Raw genomic sequence first — 21,696 nt, forward strand, 5'->3', positions numbered from 1 at the left:
CTCAGGTAGACTTGAACAGCACCTTTTCTCTCTTTAGCGATGGTGTGTTATAAGTTTTTAAATCTTCATATTTTCCTGCCACCTCAACACCTCCCTGCCAACCCCCCACAATAGGCTATGAGCACCTTGCCCAGGTGACCAGATGCACCAGTGTGATACCAGGGTTCACAATAGCTCACAAACTACAATGGGTCCAAAGCACATTTCTGTAGGCAAACTTCAGATCTTTTTCAAGGTAAAGCATCATCTTTTTTACTGTATTTGTGTATCTCTTAACCATTTAACATATGTAAATTGTAACATTGATGTTATTAGGTTCTTATCTTTTTATGTACGTCACCGATAGAGTTTTCGAATGTTGTTCCCCGAATCCCATTTTATTTTCTCATAAGTTCTGTTGTTTTTAATTCAGTAACTTTGCATAATGTTGCATAGCAGGGCCCTTGATCAGAGGTCACCAAATGATGGCCCACACACCAAATCTGGACCACTGCCTATTTGGGGGAATATAATATTATTGGAATACAGCCATGTCAGTGTGTTTATACATTGTCGGGGCTGCTTTTGAACGACAGAGGCAAAGCTGAGTGTCTGTGACAAAGACGCCATGGCCCACATAGACTAATTTTTTTACTATCTGGCCCTTTACAGATAAAGTCTGCTGGTATCTGCTCTAGGTCAAAAGGAACAGGGAAGGTCCAAATGAGGGTGTCTAGCCAAGGTTAGGAGAATGAAGCTAACTTTTTCAGTCCAAAGTCATGAACCCTTCATGCTAAGGTCAAGATCACTGATTGAATATCAAGACATTTGCAGGAGGATGAAAAAACTCAGAATTATCATACTGAACACCCAATAGACAAGCTAAATATGGGGGAAATATCTTTGAAAGAAACGCCATTAGCTGTTTCCAACAAAACATCAATACAATCATGGGGAAAATTAGGACTTTCTTGGTGTTTTTAAAATCGAATTCCTGTTTTTTTATTGTTTTAATTTAAACTGCATATGGAATGTGGTGGCTACTTTTCCATGCTTAGTGTCTCTAAAATCTTAATTGAAAGAAGAATTGTGGCTTCTGTGACTTTAAGGGAGGCCAACAAAGAGTTGTGAAATCATTGTGTCTATACCTCTTGGTATAGTCCTCTTCTCAAATCAGCAACTCTCTTTTAGATACCAACCTGACTGTTCTACTTTTGAATAGATGACTTCAGTATAAATTTCAGCCTCATCATTTTCTGTTATTTTGGGGAAATTACTTAACCTCTCTCTGCTCCTATTTCTCATCTATAAATTAGATAGTATCTACGTAATGAGATAGTATCTACTTAAGACATATCCCACATAAAGTGCTTATATCAGTATCTGCTACACAATTAAACATTCAGAGATATTATTTTAAATTCTTATTTAAGTTCCCAATATGCTTTCCCCAAAGCATAGTTAGTAAAAACTAGAAGGGGACAAGTAGGAGTGACATCTTTCCCAATGAGGAGGAATTAGTTTTGTTTTTTTCAATCAACCTTAGATCTTTGAAGTAAAACCGTGCTTCATGTCCTACTTTGTATCAAATGGTTCTTTAATCGCTATTCTACCTATAAGAATACAAACCACCTTTGAAAGTGTTTTAGTCCAGAAGGAAAGGAAGAAAGCTGACACACATACACACTGACTTACATGCCAGGTTCTATGCTCTACCAGTGTTCTCTATTCAATAGTTGTCCTATAAGGTAGATATTATTTGCATTTCACATATGAGTGTGGGAAGCGGTGGGGCAGGGGTGCCACTAAAGTCTAGTAGGTTAGAGGCCAGAGATGCTGGTAAGTATCCTACAATTCAGAGAACAGCCCCAAATTTTCTGTTCCAAAATGTAAATAGTGCTAAGGTTGAGAACCTTGGGCCATAGCAAGCTGCTTCAGAGACCTTCCCCCCCCCAAATAAAAGAAATGCAAATAAGATTTCTGAAGGACTTGTTGAAATGGTTTCTGTTGATTGTTATTCAAAGTTGCTGATAAAACGGACTCCTTTTTTAAATCGTTAAGTTAGTTGTTTGACCATCTATTTTTAACCTCTTCCACTGCTCTCTGAGACTTGTTAATATGGCTCTTTGTAAAATACTTGGAACATTTCAAGGAGAAAAGGAAATGCTATTCGGTATTGTAAATACCATGTTGACATTGCCCTACATTAGCAGAATTCTCTCAGAAGAAATTCAAGATGCCAGGCATGATTCTCAAGGCCACTATGAATAATGCTGTGCCAAGGATTGATACTTACAGAAAGTGCTCTTGGGTATTTAAAAAAAAAAAAAAAAAAAAAAAAAAAAAAAAAAAAAACCTGTGATTCATGTCTCCTTGGGACTGGCAGACACAAAGAAAATGTTGGTGCCTCATCCAAATCCCCACTCCCAAGGGGCACCCCACTCCCAGCTTCTGTGATTGTTGGCTGCTAAGGGCTCTCAGCTGCCCCAGGGAAATCATACCCCTTTTTATTGAGCAGTCAAAGGGCCAAGACTTATGGCAAAGTGGTATGAAAGGCTGGTCCTCTTGCCCTAAAGAGGATCAACTCCGTGGTGCACTTCACGTTCCAGAGCTTCCCCATGGGATCAGGCTGAAGCTAGACCCCAGCGAAGATGACATCCTCGTTTAGAATTTCTTCCCTTGCTCTGTTAGGCCTCCTACACTCCTCTTCTCAAGAGAGCAGCCCCCAGTAAACCATTTTCACCATAATACCCACAAGCGCTCTGGTTCTGTGAACTTGACTCAAAACACATAGGGTCAACACATCCAAACCACGATGAGTATTACAGGTACCTACCTCTACCACAGTGACATTCTCCTTGCCCCGCTGTATCTCTATTGTTCTTTAGCTGGTGGGTAAAGGAGATGCAGGGGCAATCAGAGCTCAGAAAAGTCAGAGAGAATGCTGAGTTCTGTCTGCTGATCAAAGGACTGCTGGGAGCTGTCTTTCCAAACTCAAGCTTTTCCCTGCGAGAAGTAGTTTGCTCTGTTGGCCTGAAACCAGGCCTCAAGGCAATTTCAGTTTTGCCAGATACCCAGATCCCATCAAAGTTAATGGAGAGGAATTTTTCTTACTTTGCCATTCCTACTGAATTTACACATTTACGATTGTCAGCACAAAAGAGTCCATGAAACTTTGCACCCCTCAATAAAACTGTTAATTATATCTTAGGTGACTAGATCTTTTTCTACTTTTTTTCTTCCATGATTCCTGAAGTTCTTGAAACATATCTTGACCTATTTATACTATTCAGTCCACAAAGACAGATTATAGTTACAAATAATTAAAATAACAATTAGGACTACTTCCTAAAAATAATTTTCCAAGCAGTCCTTGGTGAATGCAGGATTTTTTTCCCCAGTCATATTAGGTTTTTGAAATACGCAGTCATCAAGTTAAAGGGAAATTTATGATTTTTCTCTCTACTCTGACCATACGTTTCCAGAGGAATTATTTTTTTTTGTCTAAGTGAAGACATACATTTATTTATTCATTGCACATTTGAACAAAACAGACAAAACCCCTATCCTCTTGGAGATCATTTTATAATGGGGACATAGATCAGGAAAAGAATACACTGATAAACATATATATCAGATATTGATAAATGAAAGGAAGGAACATTTAGAAGAATAACACCTCACCTTAATGAAGGGGCTAATAATTTGGATAAGATTGTGACATAAAGTTTCTCTGATCAAATGACAATTCAGCTGAGACTTGAATGAAATGAGGGAGCAAGGCATATGGATATTTGAGGAAGAGCTTTTCGGCAGGGAGGAACTACTGCCAAATTCCTGAGACTGAAACATGATCCAGGTTTAAAGAGCACCAAGATTACTGGCTGGAGCACAGAGAGAAAGATGGAGAGTGGGATCGGGCAGCTAGGCTGCTGCATCTTACCAGAGGTGCTAAACGCTTTGGGCAGGTTGGTTCTTCATAATTCCTCCTAGTCCAGGACAGTTGGCTTCCTGTGCCCCCAGTTACTAAAGGCTAGTAGCACCCCACTTATTATACAACCAAAACCTGTCCTACTCATTTCCAATAGCACACTGGGATATGGAATTAGTCCCAGTGGAGGAAGCTTTATAACAAGGAAGTGACATGATTAGGTTTACACTGTTGTAGTCACTGGGTGCAGTGACTAAAAAGAGATTGGATGGGTGGAGACTTGAAGAAGGTACACCGTTTAGAATGCTACTGCAATGGACTAGGCAAAAGATAATGCTAGAGCTAGGACATGTCACTGGAAGTGGTAAGACGCAGCTGGTTTGGGAACAGAATTTGACAGGGGAACTGGCAGGATGTGCTGGTGTTGGAAGGGAAGTGAGTGAAAGAGAAGGGTCATGGAAAACTCTAAGGTTTGCTGTTGTCCTTGTTCTGCTTATAAGCGAGTGTTAGAAAATGTAGACAACTGTTTTATCCTCCTCTGGTCGTGTGTGTGTGTGTGTGTGTGTGTGTGTGTGTGTGTGTGTGTGACACAAGCCTTGCATTTGAATGTTACTTCTATTCCTGGGTTTCTTAGTCTCACACTGCTATGCTGAGGAGCTGTTCTGTGAATTGTAGGATGTTAAACAGCATCCCTGGCCTTTACCCCAGCGGTACATGCAAGTGGTACCTTCCTTCTAGTGTGACAATCAAAAATGTCCCCAGACATTGTCCAGTGTCCCTGGGGGTGCAAAAGTGCCCCCTGTTGAGCACCACTGCTCTAAGCAAAAGTGGCAGTGAGGCTGTGGTCCTCGTTCTGCCTCTAATTGAGTGACCTTGGGCAAGCCACTGAACCACTCACGGCTCGTTTCTTTCCTGTGTGTTTATCATAAGCATGAGTAAGATGTCTGTTAACCCAAGTTGGAAACTATAAATTAGTTAACCAACTCCATCTTTTTGAGGAATTAACTGAATTAACTTCTACTGAATTTCAAATGAATAGTGTCTCAAAAATATCCTACTAATATAAACATAAAAAGTTTAGATTCTGTAAGTGAAAAAATACCCCCACCAATTATAGGACTGATTTTTCTCAGTCTAGGCCATAACTTAAACAGGGAAAATTTGTTAATAGGCTTCCAAGATTCTGAAATAGCTTCTGCAATTTCTGTATTTGCAAAGAACAATTGAGGAGTTATAACCACAGCTGTCCATGTGTGTGTTTTTTGTGGGCCTTATTGGGCAATTTGGTCCAATAAAGTTTAGCTTTTGGTTGACAATATTGAACTATGGCAGGATCCGCTGGGGATTATTTTGGTATAGCATGTCTGCTCCTTTGCCCAATTAGAGCTGTCCGTAAACAGATGAAGTTGTTGAAACAGAAAAATTTTGTACCAACCTCTTCTAAAGTATCTTATACATCTCCCAACATTTGTGTGAAACTGGTTCCTCTAAATAATTGTATGATTTTTCTTATCCACCCTAAAATTTGAAAGTGAAGCCTGCTCATCATCAAAAGGATGATACTCATTTGAGTAAAACTGAGCCTGACATGACGTAGGCTCACCTCTTACCTCTAATCAGACTGGAGTTAGGATCAGAGCCTAGGTCTTGGGCTGTGCTCACCATACCTACAAGGCCTGCTGCTTTGCCAGATGTTGAGGAAGCAGGCCAGCACACAGATGTATGTTTGGTTACAAAAATGTATTTACAAAATCATGGCTAAAACAGAAAGTCAAACCATATTGCTATATTTTTATGCTTGTGTTGTAAGATGGCTAAAAGCTATTCTCTATGTGTGTGTGTCTGTACTTACGTGCATGCATGCATGTGTGCGTGCATGTATGTGTGTCTGTCCTCTACTTGGATGACCTATATTATGCAGGGTTTCTACATTATGAAATCTGTGGATGCTTTTTATTAAATGAAAAAGGTAAATCAATTTTCTATATTTATCCCAGCATTCTAGCTTCACTAAGCTTGGCCACTGCCAGAGCCTTTTAAGAAAAGCCGAGTCAGCTCAATGTGCCTGCCCCTTTTTGGCTTTTCCTGAATTCTAGATGGCCAGGGATTTCCTTCATAGCCATATTCAATGGTTACGGCTGGATGCTAAATGGGAAATTGATTTGTGACATTGATTACTTTAAAATAGACACCATATTTATAGAGTATTCCTCAGAGAGCTAGATCTGGTGACTTTGATATGGGAAACCTTGAGATGACTTTTGTTATTCTAATAATAATAAGGCAGTTAAGTTTTAAGAAGATGGCTGTGATGTGGCCCAAGATTTATTGAGTATCTTCACTCTGAAGAGCTTGGTGGAGCAGAGCTCTATCTGAAAAAGTGGTTGAATAAGAAAACAGAATACATTTATAGTGTCAGGAAGATCATCAGCATACCTTAGAATTATGTCTATTCATTGAAGGTTCTAAAATTTTCATTGACTAGATGAATTGCAAATGATTACCCTCCTTATTCTTTTGAATATTTGTTTTCACATAGCTTAATGCTAAGCAGAAAGGGGAATACAAAGGTCAATAGGGCATAGGGCCTACGCTTAAGAAATTTATGAAGTTGTATGGGTCAGACTGTTATGGATATTCCTAAGTGTACTACATAAGCATGACAAAATAAAATGCATTCTGTAATAGAGGGGTGGTCAAATAGTATGGAATAACAGAAGAAAGCACAGTTAATTAACTTATAAAAGAGCTCTATATAGTGAGTATATTAATTAGGATACTTCCAACTGCAAGTAACAACTGCCCAATTAAAAGTGGCTTAAATTGGTGTGGTATTGGGGATCTTGCCAAAATGCAGATTTAAATTCATTATTTCTGGAATAGTGCCCAAAATTTTGCAGTTTTAATATGTTCCAGGTTATTTTGATATGGTTGGTCCAGTGACCACCCTTTGAGTAGGAAAAAAAAAATAAAGCAAGGCTTTGTATTATCTCATATAACACAAGTTTGGAGGTAGAGGGTTACAGGGCTCATTTAATAATTCAAATGACATCATCAAGAACATAGGCTCTTTCCATTTTTTCTCTCCTCAACAGAATAGTTTCCATCTTCAGGCTTTTTCCTCATGGTCTCAAAATGGCTGCCACAGTTCTAGGCATCACACACAGATATGGCAATGTGCATGACTAGTAGAAGAGGGATATTTTTTTCTTTTGTGATGCGTTTTAAAGAGAGAAAGGTCTTTACTAAACAATTACTAGTAGCAAGCTTCCCCTTAGGTTCCATTGATTGGAATCATGTCTGATGTCTATCCTTCACTGCAAGGTCTCCTGGGAAAGCAAGTTTTCAACCTTTATAGTGAGATATGGACTCTGTTGAAAAAATAATGGGAAGGAAATTGGTCATTTGGTTGGATAGCCAACAAAATCTGCAATAGTGGGTCTGGGGTTCTATTGGCCATGGAAATCTTGAAGACCTAAGGATACCCCACACGGACGGGATGATTGGAATCCATCATAGCATGGACATTTAGATAATGTCAGATGCCTCATAATCATCTCTCTACTGCCCCATGATTTACCATCACCCTTTCTATGGTATTGATTCAGAACATTAATATTTCTCACTTGGAGTATTATAATAGAGTCCTAAATGATCTCACTATCTCCATTCCTCCAATTACACTTTCCATCTATCTTACATCTAGCAGTCAAAAATGTCTACCCTTCAAATGTGACTGTGGTGTAGCTTGTTCAAAATTCCTTAATGGTTCCCCATACTCTTTATGATAAAATATTAACTCCATAGTATAGTCATCAAATCTCATCAGAATTTTCTCTCTGTTACTTGTCCAGCCTCACCTCCCAACAATCTCTACTAAAAGTCAAAGTCTGATTTAAAGAGTAAGAGAGTAATTTTTTAGGACCTGTGATTAAATTCTATGGGTATAAAGTCATCTATTTAAGAATTCCTTTGAATATCATGAAGAATGATCACTGGGATTCCCTTGATTTGGAACATCTGTATTTTCCGGTCTGTTTCATGGGTTAGATGTTTGATCATCACAATCATCCTCAAATATGCCAGGAGGATTTAATACTGAGGCCTCCAGTGTCTTTCCACTCAGTGAAGGACTAAAATTCATTTGGAGTCTTATTTGAAAATTAGTATTTCCTTAATATTAACCTTAGTTTGCCTTCCCTTCCATGATTTATTAAGTTCAGCCCAAGACTAGAGGACTTTCTAGCTTATTGAATTTTCAATATGCATGATTTTTTATTATATCTCTTCCCATCCTCTCATTACTTTTATCATTCTGGCAGATGTGGTCACAGACTGCTTACTTTCCCTTCCTGTCTCCCACCACCCAAAATCACAAGCATGGAACCTGAAATAATAAATTATACGTGCTTATAAATGCTCTTTCCATTCTCTCCTTCTTGTCTGGTTTGGTGCTAGAGTTGAAGATCCAACACATGGTCCTAGTCTTTAGGTGATCACATTTGAGTTCACCTTGACAATGCTAGTTTGGTTATTGCCATATTGAAAGTACGTACATGGAACATTGAGAATGGGGAGGAAATAAGTCTTTAGGTCTTCCTGGAGAGTTACAAAAGTCAATTCAGGGATAGTGTTGGTGAGAGACACGTAAAGTGTATGGAGAAGCTGGCTATATGAATTGAAGATGCCAGGCAGTATCTCAATGAGAGGCACAAGAGTGTGGTGAACTTGGAGAGACTGTGAGCAGCTAAGTTGGCTGGACCCTAAGAGAAGGGAAAGTGACAAAGGGTGAGGCTGTTGAAATATGGAGGCAGAAGATCATAATGAGGCTGTAAGTTGTATAATGAAGTTAAGATTTTATTATGAATGACTGAAGAATTTCAGTAGGCATGGCACATTTGCAGGCAAGGGGATCACTCCAGTGGCTGCACTGAGAACGAAGGGAGGATGAGAAGAGAGCTGGGGGCATGGAGACCTTTTAGGAGGGTATTACACTACTCAGGTGAGAAATAATAATGTGCTGAATCAAGACAGCGGGGGGAGGGGTTGCTAGTGGGTTTTGGACCATTAGAGAGATATTGAGGAGGTAAATTTGGTTCTATTTGGTGGTACCTATGGGTGGGTAAGCGTGAATATGACTTAAGGTTAAATATGTGATAAGTAAATAGAAAGATATGACTTCCAGTTTCCTTCATTTTGAAAAGACTCCCCCCGTTGCTGAAATTGTTGCATGGTTCCTTGTGTATAAAGTTATGTGCCAGACATACTCAACAACCTGTAAATAGAACTCAAAGCAAGTGCCTGGTAAAACTCACTAGTAAGTGCCTATCCCCATTTAACTCTTGAGGAATTGAGTACCACGGCTCATAGAAACGGAACATTGGCCACATATGAATATTGTACTTTCCTCATGAGTCAAATCTCTATTTTTATTGAACAACTGTCAGTAGGCCATGCAGCATCGCCAACAACACACTGAAAATAGAATGACAGCAATTACCTCAGCAAAGATTAACACAGAAGGTAAAATTGCACTTATGTAATACTTGTCTTCCAAGCACTGAGACCAGCCTTCCACTGGTTTCTCTGCATTTGAGCATCATAACAAAATGACACTATCCCTGTCTACGTTGGAAGGACCCATCCTCCCCATTATTCCCTCTTCCTGTGAGCTCTAAATCTTTTCTCAGAACAGATACCAGAACACAGAGCTGCTTGCACTGATGATTTTCCATTGAGATACTGCAAGCAGATGAGAGATAATATTAGCTAACAACATATCAGCACTCCTCTGGTGTTTGGTAACTACTTGTCAGTAAACTTCAGGAAAATGCTTGTAGTTTGGAGAAAGTCAGCTCTGAGAGGAACTTTAGAGATGATTTAGGCCAATCCTCTCATTTTACAGAGGAAAACAGTGAAACCTGGGGAATTAAATGCTTTGCCCAGGGCTTCCTTTTTCCCTTAAATTTGGAGAAAAAACTGAAACTGCTGCCCCCACACCCACAAGGGCATTTCTTCGCAAACCTGGGCTTCTTACAATGATTGGGAAAGCTTCCTTGTCACATCTCTAACACCCCTAGTGGGTGGAAAAAACTTTAATACAAAAGAAGAAAATCAACCCCATAATTACATCCAGAACTGACTCCAGACCAACTAACATAAATACTGTGCTAGCTTCTGTAAGTGCTACAGAAGAAGGAGGGGAAAGCTTGCATTAGCAATTAGGGACTTACATTTGCGTCTGATGAGATGATACCATTTTCATAAAGCACAAATAATAAAGAATATAACTATGAGGGGAGGCAAAAAATAAGAACAACTAATTGCTAATGAGGGTCACTTTTGCAACAATTGTTAATGTCACCCTGCTTTTTTATTTCCCCCCCACATCTCTTGCATTGAAAACTGAGCTGACTCATCGTGTGTATTAAATTGTAGTAATAAGAATATTAACCACATTGCTTGAACTCTGACCATACCTTGTCAGGCCCAATCTTACATCTGAAATTAACAGGGAGACATGGAAGATAACGGAGATCTCAAGAAGAAATGAAATGCTGGAGACACAGTGGTAATTCGTCTTATGTACCTAGGTTTCTATTGTAGAGAGAGAGAGATTGAGATTAAGTCTATTTGCCAGATACATTGGCATCATGTACACTTTCTCAACTGATTCTTACAAACACCTTATGAGATGAGTGTTATAGTATTGTTCTCTTTTATAGGTAGGGAAACTGAGTTGGAGAAGTTTTGAAGCTTGGCAAATTTGGGCCTTCCCAAATTTAGACCCCCCCAAAAAAACTATTTATTTTGAAATAATTTTATATTTACAAGCGAGTTGCAAAGACAGAACAGAGCATTCTCATATATATTTCCCCCCTTCCCCTAATTTTAACATTTTGCATCGCCATGTGGACCTAACTTTGAGAGCTTTATTGAGATGTAATTCACCTATTTAAAGTGTTATCTTCCAGTGGTTTTTAGTATTATTAATAGATGTGGGCAACCATCACTACAGTCAATTTTAGAACATGTTTTCTGACCTCAAAAGGAAACCCCAGGGCAGCCAGATGGCTCAGTTGGTTAGAGCACGAGCTCTGAACAGCAGGGTTGCCGGTTCATTTCCCACAGGGGCCAGTGAGCTGCACTTTCCTCAACTAGGTTGCATACAACAAGCTGCCGCTGAGCTTCTGGAGGGGTGGCTGGATGGCTCAGTTGGTTAGAGTGCGAGCTCTTGACTAACTTGGAGGTGATGGGCCCTGGATACTGTTCCCCAATATTTCCCAATAAAATTTATTTAAAAAAAAAAGAATATGATCAATCATTGGCTGATCTTAAGAAAAAAGAAACCCCATACCCTTTAGCTATCACGTCCCTCCCCCTCCCCCACCCACTCCATCCCTAAGCAACCACTAATCTACTTTGTGTCTCTGTAGATCTCCTGGACATTGTAAACGAATAGAAATGTATAATATGTGGTCCTTTGTGACTGGATTTTTCTCACTTGCCAACATGTTTTCAGGGTCCATCCATGTTGCAGCCTCCATCAGTACTTCATTCTTTTTAATGACAAAATAATATTCCATTGTATGGATATAACATATTTTGTCTATTCATTTGTCAGTCGGTGTACATTTGGGTTGTTTTCCCCTGTTGACTTTTATGAATCATGTGCATCTAATCTCGATGGAATTAAAATGTCCACTATATTGCTAGCTATTTAAAGAACATGATTTTAGATCTATAAAGACCTAGAGGGTGTCCTAATACATCACTCCTAAATTTAGCTGACGTATTCATCCAGGAGCTAACTAAAGACCTTACCCTGAGGGCAAGCCCCTAAACTTATGGCAGAGTCCAAACATGCATGTCCTATGGACTTGCTTTCTCCAAAAGACAGAAATGTAGTGGATAATGCTCAGTTTCTTCTTTCAAACTCATTGATAAGGTAATTTAACTCTTTCCCTTAAGGGATCAGTAGTTAAGAAAGATGACTTAGATTGGGTTACCCCAAAAGCAGATCCTTTAGATAAAGGTGAGAGTTTAAGTAGTTTATTTGGAAAGTTCTGGTAGAGGTCTAGGGAAGTGAACATGGAAGGGAAGGAAGCCATTAAAGAGTTCACTTTTTAGCAAGTTAGATTTGTGGGTAACTGGGGCACAATCACACCAAGGATCGCTAGGAGACACTGTAGACCATGCCTTAGAGTCATACCAACAGGAGTGGTGTGTAAGGTATCTATCCATTTATTCCCTTCAGTCATTGGGGGTGGGTCAGTAAGTCCAGGCTACTCCTCAAGGAACCAGGCATAGAGTAACAGGTGCTTGCAGTAGGAAGCTATGGGCCTGGGAATGGTGATGCCAGGGAATAGGGTGGAGCACTGACAGCTAGAAGGGACTGGGAGTGTTATGATGGCTACTTATGAAAAGGCAGGGGAAAGCAGAAGAGGACTTCCATCCCAATAATGAGACTTTCCAAGGAGACATTGACAGGTGAGTACTGCAGCAAGCACCATAGCTCTGCCCTTACTTGTCTATAAAATCAGGATTAATTCTGTGTTCATTAAATTCTTGATAGAGTTGGAATGATATATGAAGCAATATTCCAGTCCAGTCCTACCCCTTTTCGCTTATTGCTCCTGAAGAGATTTTTGCCCTATTGAGAAATGTTAATATGTGATTATGGTACAGTACAGAGGGCACATCATGTGGAGACTGATGTTCCTGGGTTCCAATCCTGACCCCAACAGGTAGAATCTATGTGCAAACTGTTTGAACAAACGATTTAATATCTGAGAATAAGTTCTCTCAATCTATAGTTGCCCCACTTCCACTCCACAGTCTAGTAACGAATGAAATGAGATGTTTGATGACACTTAGCACAGTGGCCGGTTCATAGTGTGAATTCAATAAGTAGTAGCTGTTGTTTTGTTTTGTTTTTTATATTTTTTACTGGGAATAAAGAAGAGCTGCAACAAAAAAATACATTAACTCATTCAACAAGTATTTGTTAAACCCCTACTATATGCAGAATTCTATTATAGTCATTGGGGTATAGTGGCAAACAATTGAAATCTCTATCCTCAAGAAACCACCGTTCTAGTAAATCACAAACACTGGGATCCTGTTTTTACATGCCAGATCCCATTTTCAATTGTCTGGAAAAATAGGGTTTTACTTAGGTTATTATTGGGCTTTTAACTTGTCAAAATGTAAGCCTCATATCAAAAAGTCCCCAAGTGCTCTCTCTTCAATGTTTAATCAAACATATTCTGAGAAACGTTTCTCAAATCTCTCTTTGCTGTTGCATTAGTTGGAATTATTTTGGTCCCAAATGACAGAAACCAAATTTTAAGTAGTTTAAAGAAAAAGGAGAATTTACTGAAAAGAGGGGATGAATAAAAAGCTGTAGGGAAAAGCAAAGACACGGCTGGACCTCCAAACAGCTGCAATCAGGGACTGAGACTGTGTGGGAAATCACTCTACCTCTCACATCTGTCCCTGTGTGGCAGCTTTTTCATTCACATTGCAGTGTGGCTTTCTCCACCTGGCAGACAGCATGCCTGCTCATAGCTCCTACAATGTACATCTTGCAGCTTTAACCATTAAATAGACTAACCCAACTCTCCCAGTTTTCTCATCTAAAATTCCCAGGGAAGAGACTCTGATAGTTTCAGCTTGGGAAAGGGATTCTCTATTGGATCATTCAGCCTTGTAATTATATGACATTTCCCACAGTAATTATATGGTTGGCGGAATATGAGTGTACTCCTGGAATCCCATAGATACCTACACTACCTGTCAAGACATGGAATCTGCAGAAGGATGATTCTCACATCATGGGTACCTTTCTGGCAGGAAGCATATATAAATGGCAGCTCTAAAAGCCAGAGAAATGAACAAACACTAGAGTTAGAAGAGACCACATCTTATTCAGTCCACACAGGTATCTGTGAGTAGATCACTTCCTGCAAATTGGTCAAGTATACTAAAAACAAACACGTTGAAAATGGAGTATTCACCATTTATGTGTCAGAAAAGGAATAATAACATCTTCATGGCCCATATGAATGTTCTTGAGTGCTTCTAAAGTACTGTGGAACTTCAAAACATTTTCCAGGTTCACAGAATTAATTAGCTCTCCTGTGGAACAGCTCAGGAGCAATATTGCTGTTTTGGAGATGGAATGATTGAATTAGAAAGGCAAGGGGTGTTGAATTCATCTTTTCAATAAGATATATCAAGTACCTCCTCCATGCATGGCTCTGAACTGATGGTTGTGGGGTTATAAACTGATTGAAATAAAGTTTCTTCTTCTAAGGAATTTATAGCCTAGCAGGAGAGGTGAAATTGTCAACAGCTAGCTCGAATAGAAGTCAACATAAGGCCCAGATAAGATGGGTAACTGTGACAAGCTAGAGGAAGCTATGAGACAGGGCTGGGAAGAAATTTAAATGTCAGAGGCTCATGAAAACCATAGAAATTTTGTCTTCACTATGAGAAATCATCATTCAAATTTTTATACATATGTATATGTATATACATATATATATATATATATATATAATACACATATATGTGTATATATAGAGAAATTTTTATGAATTCATTTAAATGGCTAGTCCTCCAATGTTTTTGAATAAATAATAAACCCATGTCTCTCACCCCAACCCCTGCTTCTAGAAACCACCAATCTGTACTCTGCATCTAAGAGTTTGTTTGTTTGTTTGTTTTAAAGTCTACATATGAGTGAGATCATACAGTAGTTGTCTGTGTTTATTTGACTTATTTCACTTAGCATAATGCCCTTGAAGTCTATCAATGTTGTCACAAATGGCAGGAATTCCCTTTTTATGGGTGTATAATATTCCATTGTGTGTGTATCATATTTTCTTTATCCATCCATCCGTCGATGGACACTTTAATTGTTTCCGTGTATTATAAATAATGCTGCAATGAACATAGGGGTGCAGACATATTATTGAGATAGTGATTTCATTTTCTTTGGATAAATACCCAGAAGTGGAATTGCTGAATTATATGAAAGTTCTATTTTTTAATTTTTTGAGGAACCTCTATTCTGTTTTCCATAGTGGCTGTACCAATTCACATTCGCAGCTAGTCTTTCAATTCTTAATGAAATGATCTCAATAAAAGGAAAGAAAAAAAAGATCCATTTGCCGAAATTATTCAAATGATGAGCTAGTTCACTAATTTGTTTTAGCATGTGAGTTCTAGATGAAAACGTATAATATCGTAGGAAGACTAGATTGTTTGTATAACGGGCAACACTTAACTGTTCAGGTTTTCATTATCCAGGTAAGAGCTGATTCCTCCTGGGGCTCTCTTTGTGAATCTAACTCTGAGAAGCTGTGGAGAGATACACATGGAGAGGCTCACATGGGAAGAAACTGCAGTTCCTGGTCCTCGGCTCGTGTTGAATGCCAATAGGAAGCACAGTCTGCCAGGCACGTGAGTGAGCCATTTGGGAAGCAAATCCTCCCCTTCTGAGTTCAATGGCCCTAAGCTGACACTGAATGGGCCCAAATGGAGCCTTCTTCCCTGAGCCTTGTCCAAATTCCAGATTCAGGCTAATAAGAGATTATTATTACTTGAAGCCAAGAAATTCTAGGGTGGTTTGTTATTGAGAATGGTTAACTAGAACACCTTCCACAAAGAATTCATGACATGATCCCATTCATTCATTCATTCGAGGGCAGGGTTTGAGAAACTAATTATTCAGATTTCAGAAACTTAACTCAGGGGCTCATAGGAATGCATTTCCATTTCTCTCTAGGGTTTCAAAGAAAGAATACAATTCAAACCTCAAGGAATGTCCTTTAAGTGCAAAATTTCTGAAACAGTGATTTTTAAAACGATGCACTCCTATTTCTAAAAGAAAAAGTAAACTGAAAACACCAATAAGTGATATTTGCTTCTATAGTTCTCTAATGTTTGTAATATACACAGACAAGTTTTACAAAATCTCCACCCAGAGAGGCCCACTACTCTCTGACCCAGAGAGGCCTCTATTGTAGATGTTAAGGTCATCGAATCTCATGACTCTTCAATGATAGGCTTTCTTCTCTAATTCACTAATCAACAGTTATAAATATAGCTTCTGATACCTCTTCTCTCCTCATTTTTTTTTTTATTGGCTGTCAAGACAAGGCAGGGTAGCAACCAATCAGCTCTTCATATTAAACAATGTATTTTGCTGAGCTGGACTTGACTCCTGGTTGCTACAAAACAAATCTAAGTTTATATCAGAGGTGACAAACTCCATGGCCTGTCATTTATCCTTTTTATAGCATGGGTGACACCAATAGTCAGCAAGTCTTGTTGATGATTATGTGAATCAACCAAAGCAGAAAACATCCAAGTCTAGAGATTTCCCGTGTCAATAGTTAGATAGAAATTGTGGGGTTTTTTTAATAAAAAGAAAATGAAATTAAAAACAAATTTCACTGCTTTTGATTGCTACCCAAGTTTTTAAAAAGAAACCCATAATCCCAGTATTAACAGGGTAAACACTATTTAAACTGGACTGCATATTACTCCAGACATGAGTATAAATATATATACGTTAAAAAATGCATTATACTGTGAACTCACCTTTCTACATTTAATAATTACCAAAAGCAAATAAACAAACAAACAAAAACAAACCCCAAAACACACTGAGATTTTACTACATACTAGGCACTGTACTAAGTGCTTCATAAATACGATTTTATTTAAAACACGACACTATCAGATAAATAACATAAACCCAATTATACAGCTGAGGTCTTCGAGATCAAGATCATAGCTAGCAAGTAGAAATGTCTGGCTCCAAACCTAGACCCGTTAACTCCAGATTGTAATTTTTATTGTTCTTCCTCTAATCTTGTGCATGTGATTTTTTTCAACTAAAAGTATATGATAACCATCATTTATGACAATCTTCACCTATTCACTTACAATAACAGTTTAATAGCTGACTACTATTCCATTTACAGCTTTTCAAAATATTTCACCATTCCTTCCTTTCGTTAGTCATTAGAGTTTGTTTTCAATTTTCTGCTAGTAAAAACAACAATGCAATGAATATCCTTGTAGATAAATCTTGTTAAACATCCTTAATTATTTCCTGAGGGTGATTTTTTTCTACCAGTAGAGTCCTTGAGATGATGGCATGCAAAAATTTTATGCTTTCCATAGTAATGCTAAATTTCCATTCAGAAAAGTTATACCAAATTATGTACCCGTCATCCCTCTATATCTGTGTCTGGGTCCTTAAAATCTCATTTAAAAAAATAAATAAATAAACACAACTTCAAATCACAGCCTTTCCAATCACAGTATCATCTTAGAAGATACCTTAGGCGTCATTTTTTTTTCTCATCCCCTATACATTCTGGACCTTTTCCATAGTGCATCCTTGATCTGGGGTGTCCATCCATTTATAGGAAATGGGGACAGAAAAATTTTAAAAAAATGATTTTTAAATAGCCTTCAACTACAAAGCACATTTTTTACCTCTCAGTAATGAAATATTGCCTACACTGTTCTAAACTTCATCCGGAATAAGAGCGTGTCAGTGGAAATGAGGAAACCTTGGCCAGCTTTCAACATACTTGACACAGGTCACGAAATGGTAAAGATTTTTTGGTGATTATCCACCTGGACTGGGTTTGCTCTAGGTGTTGGCAGCTGCGTATGTATCTCTTGCTCTATGCAGTTGAACAACAGCTTGGTTTCCTTTGCCTTTGGGAATTCAGCAAACAGAGGTGGGGTGGCCCATGGGAGAAGAAGATTGCCTAGAAACAAAAATAAATTAGAGTTTCACATTTCTAGGTTAAAGGGTCTGTGGGTATAACTTTGTGTGTCCTCTCCTCCCCCAGACTCTTTAACATTTCATTACTGAGTCCCTTTAATTCTAGACACTGGGATTCAGCCGTGTTTATAGGAGAAAATGACCTTCAACGGGTTAAGCTTTCCTTTACCCATTAGATACAAAACAATGCTGGATGTTGCAGTGGAAACCAAATATAATGAAATAAAACAATAAAATTTTAAAAAACCCAATAATACAAGACAGTAAAGCAATAGAAGTCTATAAAAAATCTATAAATATGTAAGTGCTGCAAGTGATTGGCAAATACAACTGTGATAGCAAAGAGAAGGGAAGGATTAATTCTGCCTGGGGTCAGAGGTGAGGGGTAGGGATGTAAAAGGGCTATGAAAAAGGTGGTATTTGTAGAAGCTGGGAAGGAAATTTCTCTGGCCCAATTTTTTGTTTGTTTTTGTTTCTGGTGCAGATCTGATCATTTAAATCATGAAATAAGAACATTACTAAAACCAGTCATTTGCTTTAACCTGAAAACACACTTTTTAAGGGGCCTATACACTCCATTTCAGCTGCACACTCACAGTTATCCCTGGAAGAAGAGGAAATATTGAATTCCTCGAACACCTTGTGCTTTGAAAAACTGAACTGGCTGGGGTTGGGGACCAGGGGCCACGACTCAACCCCAAAACTTTGGGTTTCAGAAAATGCAGATGAGATCTGAGATCTGATCATGGAGCCTTCAAGGGGGATAGTCCACCTTACTCATCCCCCCACCCCGAAAATAACCTAGAACAGTATTTGGCACCCAGTAGGCGATCATTTGTCTAGTGGATTTTAAGAATCCTCTTTTTTCCTCATTAGAGGACAATCAAGCCCATCACCATGTTATGCTGCTTCTGCCAGCTTAAATTCAGCTCTGATCTCAGTAGTTAGTAAAAGAGGGGAAAGAATAGGGACATAACATCCTGCGAGTGGAGCTATGCAAGGGGGTGTGAGGAAGGCAGGCGAGGGCGGCAGAGGGTGCTAATACTCCCACCTCGGCTCATCTCCTCCCTCAGCCAACATTCAGTCCCCGCCCTCTCTCTCCATTCCGGACCCCCACCCGGGAGGTCGGAGGGCAGCGAGGGTGAGGCGGTGGCAGGGTTCTGTCACGCTCACTCCCTGCTGCTTTTCCCGTCTCCGACCTCCTAGCACCTCCTCCCTGATCCCCAGTTGGGTTTTGGAGGCGATTCCCCTGTAGTGCCTGAGCCGACTACATCTGGACGAGCGGCGTTTCGCCTCTCGCACGTCTTTGTCTCCTCCTTCTGCTGGGCTCCCGGGCCCGGCGTAGGGTCTGCAGCAGCCGCCGCAGCAGCTGGAGCCAAACCGTGCCCTGCACCGCCGCCCGGGGCCGCACCCGCGCTGGGTGGAGGCGCCGGAGGACGCCAGCGCAGCCACTCACCGCCCGCCCCGCGTCCCGCGCTCCAGCCGCCGCGCACCAACGCCGCCGCCGCGGCCGAGAAATCATACCGCCCCGCACGCCGGGTCCGGGGTGGGCAGCCGGGCTCGCACCCGGGTGCAGATAGCGGCCGCTGCAGCTCTGGCAGCGCGCACACCCCCAGGCATACGCGCCCAACGCCTCCTCCCTGCGCCACGAGGATGGAGCAACTACCCCGGCCCGGGACTGGCGCAAGGTAAGGTGCTGCCGCCTGTTGCTTTTCGCAAAGAGCGGTATTGTCCCTCTCTTCCCGGGTGCCTAGGCCATTCCTACCTGAACAAGTAGAACTATCACACCAGCTCTGAGCTATGTCCAAAACCCCTGTTCCCCTTGGCGCAGACCCTTGGAGAGACCCCTCCTGGCGAGGGGAAGTCGACCCTCTTTGACCCCTTGCAGCCGGCTGCAGTGCAATAGTCTGCAAACTTTTGTGATCCCCCTCCCTGCGTGGTGCTCACCCCATGCTGTGCAAGTTGCACGTCTAGTTCTTTCGTGCGCTTTCCCCACCCTACCCCCCTTGCCGTATACATCTGCCCATTTCTCTCTGTGTGTTCTTGCCAGTCGACTTTTCACTCCCTGCAGCTCTCGCTGGAGAGGCGAGGGTTTGGGACACAGCAGTGCTCATCCTGCCTGTAGGGGCTGGTTAGGAGCCGAGATGGTGGAATAGGAGAGGTGGGAAGTGGGGGAAGGCTGCGGCTACCACTGAGGCTCTGTCCAGCGCGGCGGGAGTCCGTCCATCCTTGAGTATGCCACCCCCAACTCGGTAAAGAAACCCTTGGAGGGGCTTGCGGCTGTGCGCCGTGGGAACGGCAAGTGCAGATCCGGGTGGGTGAAGTAAGTGGTTTTGAGAGGGAAAAGGTTGCCGGTGCGGGTAGAGGAGAAAGCTGAGGGTCGGGGATTGATCTGGTTGAGGGGCGACCAAAATGCTCTGCTAATGTGGGCGAGGAGCCAGCCCCAGTCATCTGATAGGGAGGAAAAGGGATTTGAGTCGGGAGGGCGCTGGCCCGGGTGTGTAAATACAGGTGGGGGAGGGGCTGGCTACTTGGGGAGGCGCAGAGAGGTGGAAGGGAGCCCTGGAATGCCGGGGCACCGGGGGACTTGGGAAGGCAGGCTTCTGGGTGACTGGGATGGGGCGAGATTCTTCTCCAGGAGAAACCTCCCGGCGAGATTCTGAATGCGTTGGTGTCTTGGGCGGTGACTGAGTGGTTAGATCATGGACCAGGGATGCTTTTCCTGGCTCTCAGAGGACCTTAGTCCCCTCCTTTCTCCGGCACCGGCTTCTACACCCTTCCATCTCCGCAGCCGGGTCCATAGACCCACGCCCACCTTCCCTGCGGGGCGCTCCAGAATTAAGGATGTTTCCTTAGCCGCAAGGTGGGAAGGGGGTTCCTGACCCCCAGAGGGAGGCCTCTGTGCAGAGTAGGGGGAAATTCCCCAGCGCCAGGTGAGTAGACAGTGGTCCGAACTGGTTGGAGGAGAGCGAAGGGGCGGAGGCTGCAGGGGGAGACACATCCCCCACCCCAAACCCTCCGCAAATCGCACCGGGGCGGAGCAAGGAAGTAGAGGAGCCCCATGCCGAGCCCCGGGGATCTGGAGCGCAAAGTTGGAGGGCGCGCTGGTCGAGGGAGTGTGGGCATAGGATGAGGGAAGACCCGGCTCCCAGGCCCTGGGACCTTCCCAGAGGTGGGTCTGTCCACCTTGCAGCCCCTAGGTAGATCCTTCTGGTTGTTCCAGACGCTTTGGCCGATGCCAGAAGGCGAGGCTCTTTCCTCCTTTGCAACCCGGCAGTCTGGAATGGAAGAGCATTTGCGAGAGGGGGCCTGAACTGGGTTGCAAAGAAGGGATTGCCCCCGGGCACCATTTATTCTGGTGGAGAATATCCTCGGCTGCCAAAGGCCTGGACGCACCTCGTTTAACCCTTCTCTCGTGGAGTTGGTGCACGCCCCTCTCCAAGCAGCGCCTTTGGCTGAGAGTCCGGCTCTCGGTTCCTACTATAAAAGAATTTGGAGGGTGCATGGATCTGGAGCCGTAGAAAACCTGGTCCTCCCTGTTCAAACCTCCCACGTGCAGGCTTTTGGGGGCACAACCGTGTCTGCGGTGGCCCTGTAGACGTCTCCTGCTCTCCCGTACCAGCTGGGAGAAAGCAGAGCTCAGCGCAGTTCCCTTTTGGGGGGCCCCAAGCCTTGGCCAGATCCTTCCGGAAGAGACGTCGACAGACCAGGGCTCCCGGGAGGAATCTCGAGGTCTGTCCTCCCATACCGGGGCAGCCCTGGAGCAGCGAGTTCCCTGTCACCCCGCTGCAAGCTTCAGATCCCCCAAGGAGCGGGAATCCGGATTCCCTCCGAGCAGGCTCCCGGTGGAGCTCCTGAGCACAAAGGCCACACCCTCACAGGCCAGGCATCGGGGGATAGAGCACTGGCTTCTTCCGAATTCCCTGGATACCTGAGGTAGGACCCCAGAATTAAGTCCCTCACTTGGCAA

The 21,696-nt window shown here is 42.0% G+C and overlaps 1 protein-coding gene across 1 annotated transcript in view; it reads left to right on the top strand.

Moving 5' to 3' along the window:
• Nucleotides 1–21,696, top strand: part of LOC308507629 (uncharacterized protein) — a gene marked incomplete at its 5' end in the record, with an annotated part of 186,090 nt that overhangs the window by 80,114 nt on the left and 84,280 nt on the right. The window contains one exon of the mRNA XM_081072827.1: nucleotides 18,933–19,414. Coding sequence (XP_080928953.1) covers nucleotides 18,933–19,414 — 482 coding nt within the window. The remainder of the gene's footprint in view (nucleotides 1–18,932; nucleotides 19,415–21,696) is intronic.

This window comes from Rhinolophus hipposideros (genome assembly GCF_964194185.1).
Source record: "Rhinolophus hipposideros genome assembly, chromosome: 14".
NCBI classification, from domain to species: domain Eukaryota; kingdom Metazoa; phylum Chordata; class Mammalia; order Chiroptera; family Rhinolophidae; genus Rhinolophus; species Rhinolophus hipposideros.